The following is an 11,001-nucleotide window of genomic DNA, read 5'->3' as shown; positions in this document are numbered from 1 at the left end:
GGATTCATTATTGGGAATAATAAGGGAAAGTTTTTCTCCCCCTCCCCCTGCAGGGAGAGCTGCTTTCTGGAAGTCACAGGGCTTAGAGGGAATCTGAATCACGTCTGGTAAGGGGAGGAACGGAAGAGCATCTCCAGAAGCCTCTCCACAAACAGTAAGATTGTCTCGGGCAGCTCACAGCTGGCTGTTTTATCCTCAGAGTGTCAGGTAGAGCAGGCCAATCCTTTTAACTTACTCTTCTCTCCCAGAGCTATTAGCAGCTACCAGCACGAAGAGAAAAGTGTGGAGTTAACTGGTCCTCCCGGTTATTTCTCGCTTTCAAAGACGTCTCCCCCCCCCCCCTTAGCACTGCTCCACAGAGATGGTTGATATATGCCAATGGATCCAAGGGGAGGTATATGCAAGGAGTGGCTCTGAGAGGAAACCCATGCCAGCACACTAAGGCAGAGGTTTGTGTGGTCACTAGTATATAAGAGTTCTTCTCTTCAGGGGAGTTTGACCTCTCCTGCCCCTACTCCCTTCAGGTTGAGGATGCATGAGTGCAAAGTCTAGGAGAAGTGGCCTGTGTTATTTCTTGGGAGGAGACTGTCTTAAGCATGTGCACACATGCGCATGGACACACACATACACACACACACACACACACACACACACACACACACACACACGACGTCCTGGAGCTAGAGTTACAGGGGGTGTGAGTTGCCTACTGTGGGTCCTAGGATCTGAACTTGCATCCCCTGCAAAAGCAGCAAGTGCTCTTGGTCTCTGAGGCATCTTCTCAGCCTCTGGATGCCAAAGTGGCCCTGGGAAGGGCACACTGACACTCAAGTGCACATGGAGTCACCACCTGGAGGGGAGCACGTCCAGAGAACTTAGATGTTCACACAAACTTTAAGTCTCTGGTATTTGGGCAGCAAAATCAAATCTTGATTTATATTTAGTGATTTGTTGATTTTCCTTCCTTCCAGGTCTGCACGGGGTGCTAGAGAAGATGTGTTTCATCTGATTTCTGTCTTCAGCAGAATTCAGAAAAGCAGGTGTTGTGTTTTCTCTCAATCTAGCATATTCGGCTGAGAATTCTGGTGGATCCTTCCTTCTCTCTGAAAAGAGACCTCTGGTGTTGAAGTGTGAACTCTTTAGTGGAGTAAGGCTGGTCCTTCCATAGCTGCGGGGACCGAAGTGATGCCCATGAGGCTGATAGCAAGCACCCAATGATTGATACTCCTGGGCAGTGCTGGAGTCAAGATCAGGCTTTAGAATCAGACACTTTGGACTTCTTCCCCATCACCTACAGCCTTATCCTGTTTCTAGAATTCTCTTTGGGCAATTTTGAGGTTTTTTACAGTCCTACTTTTGTAATCCTGACTAAGCAACTTCGTTTTACTCATAGCACACAGTTTAAAAGACAGCATCCAGAAGTGTTTGGCACTTCTGGATCAATCCAGACCTTCTTCTTCTGAATATTCCCCAGAACTGAAGTACCACCCAGAGAGGTTTATACACATAATAAAAAAAAGACATCATCAATAAATGGAACAATAATACAAGATACCCCAGTAGCACATCCTGGGTACCCCAGCCTGGCAGGTTCCAGCTGTGTCCTCTCTCCTGTGCAGCTTTCCTGCATGTGTCTCCCAGTATTTTAATAGTGTTAGAGATGAAGAAGGTGGTAGCAATACTTCTGTTCTCTTCCTCAGCCCCGGGCCCAAGCCTTGTGCAGCCACTACTCAGGGCACAGGATCTAACCAGTAGTGTTTCTTCTGTAATTATGTGGGAAATGATTACTAGTTTCTATAGAATTGGGTGTTTAGCATTGTGCTGAGTAAAAGTTAGAGAGGCTGCAGTAGCTGTGAACAGAAATATTACATGGGCAAAGGACTCAGGTTCAAATCCCCACTCTGTCTTTTCTGTTATGAGACTGACCTCTGCTGCCTTTGCCTCCTGTTAGTACAGAAGGAACACCGTGACAACCAACCTCACCAGACTGCAGAAAGGACTGGGACTAAGTGTGCACAGTGTGTCACACACCATACAGTGCTTGGTGTGAGCTGTCATAGTGCCCAGGCCTGTCTTAGTAGCATGGCATCTGGCAAAAGGTCTGGGGACCCTCAGAGCAGAAGAGGAGGACTATGTGGCTCTGTCAATCTCTGGGTATAGAGTTCTCAGAGGTTCCTGGGCTCAAAACCCAAAATCAAGCCAAACGAAAAACCCAGAAAAGTCTCCAGGATGAAGCCACTTAGTCAGCAGTTCACATTTTTGGATTAGGGGATTGCTCTTTGTCCTAATACCTTCCCAGACACTTTGGAGGAAGGGATCCATTTTAATATAAGGAGCACTTTGCTTTTCTCTTTCAGTTTAGTCAAAGTGGAGAGAGACCCAAGTAAAAGTGGTAGAGAATAAGCATCTTCCTGAAGATGGAAAAACTTTTAGTGTTTCCTCATTTGCCACGAGGTAAGTGACTCCAAACCCAAAACGATATATATATGAACATGTGTGTCTATGGTGAGTGTGTGTGTGTGTCATCAAAAAAGACTAAAAAGATGCAGCTCTTGCCAGATCCAAAACCACCCCCATAGAAAGGAAATAAGAAGGAAGGACAGAGAGACCCTCCTAAGAGCTATCATCACTGGGTACAGGTTCATGAATCCATATCCTGTGGCTCTCCAGCCTGAAGATGGCTGCCTGCATATGCAAAACTTGGATGCCCTGATAAGAGGAAAGTGAAGCCAAGTATCAGAGCCATAGATAGGCAAGAGAGCAGAGAGAGGTGGTGCTGCAGAGGGGGTCGGATGAATAGGTGGCTCCCAGCTAGCTTTGGTCAGTCAGTTCAAACACATTTGTTGGCCTGCTAAAGCAATTTGGGAAGCATGAGAAGAGAAGAAATCTCTACCTTCCTCTCAACCTGGCGTTGCAGACAGATCTAGGAGAGCCAACCTGGTAAGGATTCTTATTTACTGGCTCTGTCAGTTGTCCAAGGATCTCATCTGCAAGCTCAAGGGGAGTATCTCAGCCTCCCTATGCTGGGTGCCAGAAACTGCAGGCACGCATTGGTACTCTTCCCTTCCTCCCCCCACCCCCCCACCCTCTGCAAGGACCTCTCTGGCCAGTGACAGATTAATGAGAGAAAAGCATACACGTCTTTCTGATGTTTTATATGACACAGAATCCTCAGAAATGGAGACCCAAAGACACAGGAAAATGTGTAGAGTTTTTTCCTTTTTCCTTTTTAAGGAGAGTGGGCAGAAGTATGATTGAAGGATAAGCAGGTGTGATCTAAAGGCAGTAAACTTGGGGGCAGGTACTGCCACTCTGTTTGCTCATATTCTTCTCTTCATCTCCAGGCCTCTGAGAGATAAGAGCATTCCTTTCCTCAGGGCCCAGGGAGGGCAGTTCTAGGCTGAAGTCTTTATGACCTGCTTCAGGGGAAGAAAGCTGGCCAGGTTTTATGAGCTGCTCATGGAAAAGGGAGAGAAAGGGGCAGACATCAATCTTCCTCCCGTTGTTTCTTTATATACAGGGCTAGTGTCTGCTAACCCTCCTCACCATCTTCTCCAACGCTCCTCTGTTGTCTTGAGTTTAGCCAATTCCTGTCGTAAGAATGCTCCAGAATCTTTTTTTTTTTTTCCAAGACAGGGTTTCTCTGTGTAGCCCTGGCTGTCCTGGAACTCACTTTGTAGACCAGGCTGGCCTCGAACTCAGAAATCCGCCTGCCTCAAAAAAAAAAAAAAAAAAAAAAAAGCACCAGAAATGTACATTTAATCAGCTGCAAAACTAAGCTCAGTTTACCTGCGGAACTATGGAAAACCCACAAGTTCTCAAAAATGTCTCCCCCTTGGAGGAAGCGCATGGTTTCAACTGGAGCATCTGCCTTCCAAACCTATACAAATCCTCCTCGCTCCCTCATGTCCAGCATGCCTACTGGCTCCTCGGGAACTCCAGCACAGCGAGACACCACCTCCCCTCCGTCTCACCCCTGCCCAGCACGACGCTTCAACTTTATCCACCATGAGACTTCATCTGATTTTGCTGTATGGTTATTAGAATGAGTTTTCTTGATTAATTTATTGAGAGGAGCATATGTTCTGTTACTTTATATTGTCTTGTTGTTATTAAGGTTTATTTTATGTGAGTACACTGTTGCTCTCTTCAGACACACCAGAAGAGGGCACTAGATCCCATTACAGATGGTTGTGAGCCACCATGTGGTTGCCGGGAATTGAACTCAGGACCTCTGGAAGAGCAGTCAGCGCTCTTAACCACTCAGCCATTTCTCTAGCCCCACTTTATATTGTTATGTGCTCAGCAATTCCTAACTTTTTGGCAGAGGCAGCCTTTTACCACCCTCACCTCGGTGTTTGCACTCTTCAGCACAGGAAGGGGCGGGGGGGGGGGGGACCGACAAGATGTAACCCTTACTCTGGCTCCTATGACAGTTAAAATCTCTGAAGGGGGAGCAGGCACAAAGTAATTCTACTCTACTACAGTTTGGGGTGACTAACACCTGAGATGATAGGTTGCCAGAGGCTGGAAAGAATGTTGTTAAGAAAATTTTTATAGTTGGGCACAGTGGTGTATGCCTTTAATCCCAGTACCCAGTGGTTCAGACAGTCTGGGCTATGCAGTGAGTTTCAGGCCAGGGCTATATAGTAAGGCCATGTCTTACTAAACATAAAATAATTTTACATTTATTCTTTCTTTTCTTTCTCCTTCCTTCCTTTCCTCTGTCTTTTGTTCTTTTTGCGTGTGCACTGTGCATGTGCAGCGGGTCAGAGGACAACTTTGGGGAGCTGGCTCTTTCCTTCTGACATGTGGGATCTGGGTACTGAATTCAGGTCATCAGGCACAGTGGCAAGAATCCTTGCCAGCCGAGCCACCTTGCCAGCCCCGGGAAGATTCAAACTTTGACTTTGAAGAGGTTTAAGCCCCCCAAACATTGCACTGAACCATCTCAATCTGATACTTCAGCTAGGAGCCTCTGGGCAGTGGGAACTGGTGGGCTGGGGATCCGAGGTAAAGGACTGAATTACCCCATGGGTCACCAATTGATTTATTTGCTAATTGAGTGGCCCAGCTTTGGGTTTCAACTCTAAAGAAACCACTTCGTCCTTTATTAAATACTGCAAGAATCTCACTCTTTGTTCTGCGAGGCTATGCACAATATACCAGCGGAACGTGAATTTATACTTACAATAGTCACAGCACTAATGACCTTCCAAACAACACTAATACCATGCACGCTCTGCTCCAAAGTGAGGTCTGAGCCTGTCAGCGAGTTCTGAGGCCATCGACCTCCCTCTGACACGAGAGCAGACCCCCACGCCCATGGCCGCCTTCAGTTTCGCCCACGGTTTCAATATTTCATTTGTGAATCAGTTACTCTTTGGAGACCCCGGTTCTTTGTACACTTATTCTTTTTATTTGCGGGACAATACTTTATTCGGAAATGTTCCCTTCTGTAATTACAAATCTTGTTAGTCCCCCCTCCTGCTCTCCCTAGGGGGATTGTGGGCTTTAATTAATTAATGTGGCTGAACCGCTTTGAGGGGCATGGCTGAAAGGTGCTGTGTAAGTGCAAATTATTATGATGGCTGCTGACATCCCACGGTGGTGGAGCCCCAAGCCTCCGCATCCAGAGACTGGACAAAGGCTTCTTCATCTTCACCTTCCCTTCCGGGTCTGAAATCACGGTTACCACCTCAACAGCAATCAACCAATTAATCCTCATTATGTTGGTTTCCGTTTCCTTTTTCCAAGCAGCGCAGTCCTGTTTCATTTCACGAGTCACATGCCATCAGCACTAGACAAAGGTCACAGTATCCCTATGGCCTTTCGTGGCCTAAAAGGAACAAGAGAGGGAGGGGGAAAAAAAACGAAGAAGAAAAAGAAAGAGAAAGTTAAAAAGAAATTGTCATGAAATGTACTAGCTTGCCACTAGTAACCTAACCAAAGCTTTCTCTGCTGCAGCTGTCCCCTCCCACAGAGCCAACCACTGCATGCCCCAGAGACACCCAGAAATGGCCCAGTCAGGGTTAAGGTCCAGCAACTCTGGCTTTGAACTCCCTAAGAGCCACAGACAAAAGGGGAAGTCTATCTCTACTAGGTGGGACAGGATCATCCAAAGCCACAGGAACCCCCCTTTGGCTTTGTTACCCCCAAGTTTCTCCTGAGAAAGCCAGCTGCCCTCTGTGGTCTCAGGAAGCCCTCACAAAGGCCTTGAGCACGATTTAGATGTTTTATGCTGCACCTAGCACCCCACAGCCCTTAACAAACGCCCAGGACGTCCACTATGGTGAGAGCCATTGAAAGCAGCCCCGTAGGGGAGACTTGGCCTCTCATAGGGATGCTGCTGACCAAAACACTCCTTACAAGGTTGTGCCTCAGGCCCTTTGTTAGAGTGGTTGCGGGCACGCCTCAGGGGGTCGTGTCTTCATCGGCCTCCATTTATCCTCCCTATTGAAGGGCTCCTTCAGGACACTGGTCAGTCTCTGTGGGAAATGATTTGAAGAGCAACAAAAGAATTTGGGCCCTTTGGGGGGGGGGGCTTCAGAATTCAGTAAACATCTGGACATGGAAGGCCAGGTTCTCAAGCACCCTAGCTGGGGAGGTGTCAGGAGAGAGAAAGAGCTGCGTGCACAACGGAAGAGTGCTTAGTTTTGTGCTGACAGTTGTTGTCCAGAGGCCCAGACGCCCCAGTAGGTCGATGGAAGATTTTTCAAAAGCTCCCCTATTCGTCAGTGAGTGCAGTTCACTCTCTGTCAGTTCCCGGGGCACATGCGAGGAAATGGAAGTTTTGCATGGTCAGTGAGCAGCGTGTGACGGATGGACGGACAGGCTGATTTGGTATGGATTGTGAAATAAAGTAAGGTTGCAATAAGCCTGTCCTCAGTAGTAGTAGCTGCTCAGCATTTCTGTCACCCTTGAAGTTTGTAAAGCACTTACTAGCCAAGGTAACCTACTGATTCTCAGGACAGACATGTTTTAATTGATGAATAAAACAAACAAACAAAAAGAGAGAGAGAGAGAGAGAGAGAGAGAGAGAGAGAGAGAGAGAAAGTGAAGAGGAGGAGGAAGCGAGAAGCGATTTGCATTTCATCACATGGGTGAGAGTTAGGACCTGAACTCTTGACTCTCAATGTCCCTTTATTGTTGAGTCAATCCATTTAGAACACATTAGTCAGCACAATTCAACATTTGTCACTAACCAGCGTCAGTGCTAGAAGTAACCAGCATCCCCCAGGGTCTCCAGATCTATCCTCAAACAGTAAAAAGAGACAATGGGATGCAGGTTTTGTCAGTATTCACCAGCTGAATCCAATTCAGGGCCCGCATGCTTTCAGGCAATCATGCCTGGTCATCCCAAGCTGGAAAGAATCTCTCTCTTTATCCTTTTCAAGCCCTATTTGGGGGGGTGGGTGTCAAACCTTTGCAACAGGTTTTTGATTAAATTTATCTAACTACATCTTTTGAGCTAAAAAGAAGGGACTTTGCCCCTCCCTCCCCCACGTTCTCTGCATCTGGAGCTTTGTAAACAATAGGTGTTCAACTAGCATGTTCTGAACTGAACTAACCATCACGGGGCTTAAATCATATTCGAGAAAGAACGCCAAGTCCTTTTGGAAGGAATTTTTTTTTTAAAGAAAATCAATTGTTTTAACATCTTTTCATATTATTACCTGGGCGTCTTAACAAATGCAAACTCCTAGCTCTGTGAATGACTTCCAGATTCTACCAGAGGAGCACACAGTCAGCCTAAGTATAGCCCAGGTCTTAGAATAAAGGGGTTTCTTCTCTAGCTATATCTTTCAACGAATGTATAAAGAAAGCAAAAGTGTAGGCAGGGAAAAAGAAAAACAGTTGAAAAACAAAAAACATGTGTAGTCTATGACTTTAGACCTAAGTTCATCCTCTAGTTTCTTCCTTCCATACTAGTTTAAAACACACACTTTAGTTCCTGCTTAAAAGACTGAGGTGGGGTTGGGACAGGATTTTTGGAAGAGTAACTGACTGTTGTATCTTAGCCTGCTACAGTCTCAGAAACCAAAGAGAAAAAGACAGACCTTTTAATCATCCAGTATTAGTGTTGCATTTCAAGGCTGTGAGCCAGCGGCCTAGCATCTGTACGACTGCCCCTGCAGTCTCTGTAACTGGCCTCCGAAGGCGGTGTGTTCTTGAAATATCTCATTTACTTGAGCATATGACTACTGAGATTACGAACATTTTCAACCTTTCCGTTAAGCATTTCATCTACGGCTTGGCCAACATCATGTAAGCAGAAATAAAGCGTGTTAGCCTCTGGGTAATTGTCCTTAGAAGAGGTGTGGGTTCCCTCTCGTCTCACCATGTATCCACCAAACACAAATCCTCTGCAGGGCTGTGTGAGAAAGCAGGAGTCCTCTGAGCTGTTCAGCACTGTCTAACCGAGGGGTTATACCCAGCAAAGTTACAAGCCAGCTACCCTCGAGAATTTCTCAAGGGATCATTAGATTGGGATGACTGATGTATCGTTTAGCTTAGAATATCAAGATTTAAGATTTGAGACTGGCTTGCCGTTTGCCAACAGAGGCCTCGCAACCCTGAGAGCTAAGTGGCTACAGGGCTTGCCAAGGCAGGGGAGTTTCTAAACCTCAGGCCCAGGCTGGATGCTGGAGGGGGTGGATGGACTGCACCTCTTGGAACCGCTTCCTTACCTGAAGAAGAAAGTGGTGGACCAGCCTACAGGGTTCTTGGAGGAGATGTGTGTGTAGCTAACTTTAAGCAGGGAAGCAATTCTCACCAGAAACCACCTAAGTAGATGTTAGAAGCACACACATGCTGTGTAGCTCTTGCGAGAGGACACAAAGTCTTCCATTCCAAAGGCAGAATTGTTAGAAGCACAAATCGGCTTAGGAGAATCAGCAAAAGCCTCACAATGCTATGGATTGCACAGAAATCAGTTCATTAACTTCAGTGGGAGTGGAAAGTGGGAAATCTCTGCAGAGGGGAGGCTCAAGTGGAACAGTGGAGAGAAAACCTGCAGAGCGTCTGGAAGCCTCTGCCCTTCTCAGCAATTCCTAGAGAAGCCTCCTGCATGCCTACTAAGAGATCTATAAGGAGACCCGTTGCTCTAAATAATCAAAATTAAAGGGGGTGGGGGCTCTGAAGAAACGGCTCAGTGGGTCAGAGTTACTGCTTTTGCAGAGGACCCAGGTTCAACTCTCAGCACCCACATGGTCACTCACAACCAGATGAAACTCCAGTCCAGGGGAGCTGATGCTCTTCTGGCTTCCTCAGGCACAGGGCATGCATGTTGTACGCAGACACACATGCACGTAAAATAAAAATAAGTAAATCGTTGTAAAAAATGTCCATGAACAAGAGAGTGGGGTTGCATGCAGTGGATGCGGTTACCCGAAGTGAAAGAACACCGACTTACGGCTGTCGATGTAGAAATATCATGGAAGCCGGGCGTGGTGGCGCACGCCTTTAATCCCAGCACTCGGGAGGCAGAGGCAGGCGGATTTTTGAGTTCGAGGCCAGCCTGGTCTACAAAGTGAGTGCCAGGACAGCCAGGGCTACACAGAGAAACCCTGTCTCGAAAAACCAAAAAAAAAAAAAAAAAAAAAAAAAAAAAAGAAATATCACGGAAGCACGTTAAAGGACAAAAGAAAAGTTGTAAACTGCGCATGATAAACTATCCTCACAGCTTCTAGAACGTACCCCAGAAGAGATCATTCCGTGTGGCTTCACACCTACACAGGAAAACGGTCAAGAACAGCAAGGGAAGAGAGGCAACACTGGAGAGCCCAACTCTGTGAACTGAGGGGTGGAGGGGCAGGCTTGGGCGCTAGCTTTAGAGACTTGAACTTTGCTAAGTTTTACTCTCATAATTTAAAAAAGAAAGTGAAACCAATGGGAATTTTCAAACTTAATTCTAGGTATTAGATATACATAAAACTCATGTTTTATGACTTTTGCATTGTTCTGTATTTACAAAAATGTTTTCAGGCTGGGGCTACAGGTCAGTAGTAGAGCTGCATCAGTACCTGGCAGGCCAGGGACTCAGTGAAAGGCCAGCTCTGCCTCTGCCTCCATGATCTCTGGAGGAAAATCAGCATTGCCTGCTTCACCAAACCTCAGGGCTCTTGGCCCAGTTTCCCACAGGAATGTTGGGCTGTGCCAGGTATGTGGGATGTATTTACTATGTAGACATCGGTACCCGGCTGGAAATACGTTGAGAAGTTTTGGTGTCACTTTGAGTATAAGAGGCCAAAAATGAAACCTTTACATAGACTACTGATTGCAAATGAAGGCTAATAAACCCACATGGCAGTATTTAGGGGAACGAATTCTTCCATATTGTCTCCTAGGTGGCTTAGGACTAAGGAAGTGGGGTTAGAGACTTTAGCCCAAGTTTGGGACAAACATTCAGAGCAGATTAATGTCTTTCCCCGTAAGCTTCCAAAGGTGCTCAAACAAGGTAAAAAACAAAAACAAAAACAAAACAAAACAAAACAAAACTGAGCAACAGAGCAGAGACACGCAGCTGTCCAGTTCTCAAAAGAAACAGCTGCTGGCACTTGTGTCTCTCCTCAGGGGCCATGTCCGGGTGGTCCGGTCTCCTCTCTCATCCCCCCCGCCCCCCAGCTCCTTCAAACCTCAACTAGTACAGGACTGCATAGAGCCAAAGCCAACATGTCATGCTAGAGCCTCGTGTTGTAAAAACAATGGAAGACATACAAAGTTCTGTCTCACTGGGCAATGAAGCTGTCTTCTGTCCTCCTTAAAAACAACTTGGCTTTCTGCTTTCCCAACCACTCCCTGGATTCCTGAGGAAAGGGGAGACTGCAAGACAAAGCAGTCAACAGCGGGCCTCCTCATCCATCCTCTTCAGTCACTGGGCCAGCTTCCTCCTTGGAAGGTCCTTCACCCAGTCAGACTCTAGAAGGGTCAGCTGGCCTCTCCCACCCTGCACCAATCCCTCTACCCCTAGCATCAGCAACACACTTGGCTTCCCATCTC

At 46.7% G+C, this 11,001-nt stretch overlaps 1 protein-coding gene across 1 annotated transcript in view; it reads right to left on the bottom strand.

Moving 5' to 3' along the window:
- Nucleotides 1–5,396: 5,396 nt before the first annotated feature.
- Rad51b (RAD51 paralog B) overlaps nucleotides 5,397–11,001 on the bottom strand; it is a 520,188-nt gene continuing 514,583 nt past the window's right edge. Inside the window, exon 11 of the mRNA XM_029484370.2 lies at nucleotides 5,397–5,839. Within this exon, the coding sequence (XP_029340230.1) occupies nucleotides 5,823–5,839 (17 nt within the window). The 3' untranslated portion in view covers nucleotides 5,397–5,822. The remainder of the gene's footprint in view (nucleotides 5,840–11,001) is intronic.

This window comes from Mus caroli, unplaced genomic scaffold (assembly GCF_978045245.1).
Source record: "Mus caroli unplaced genomic scaffold, Mus_caroli_1 scaffold_14, whole genome shotgun sequence".
Classification (NCBI taxonomy): domain Eukaryota; kingdom Metazoa; phylum Chordata; class Mammalia; order Rodentia; family Muridae; genus Mus; species Mus caroli.
The sequence above is the reverse complement of the archived record's forward strand: the minus strand, read 5'-3'. Positions and strand labels throughout refer to the sequence as shown.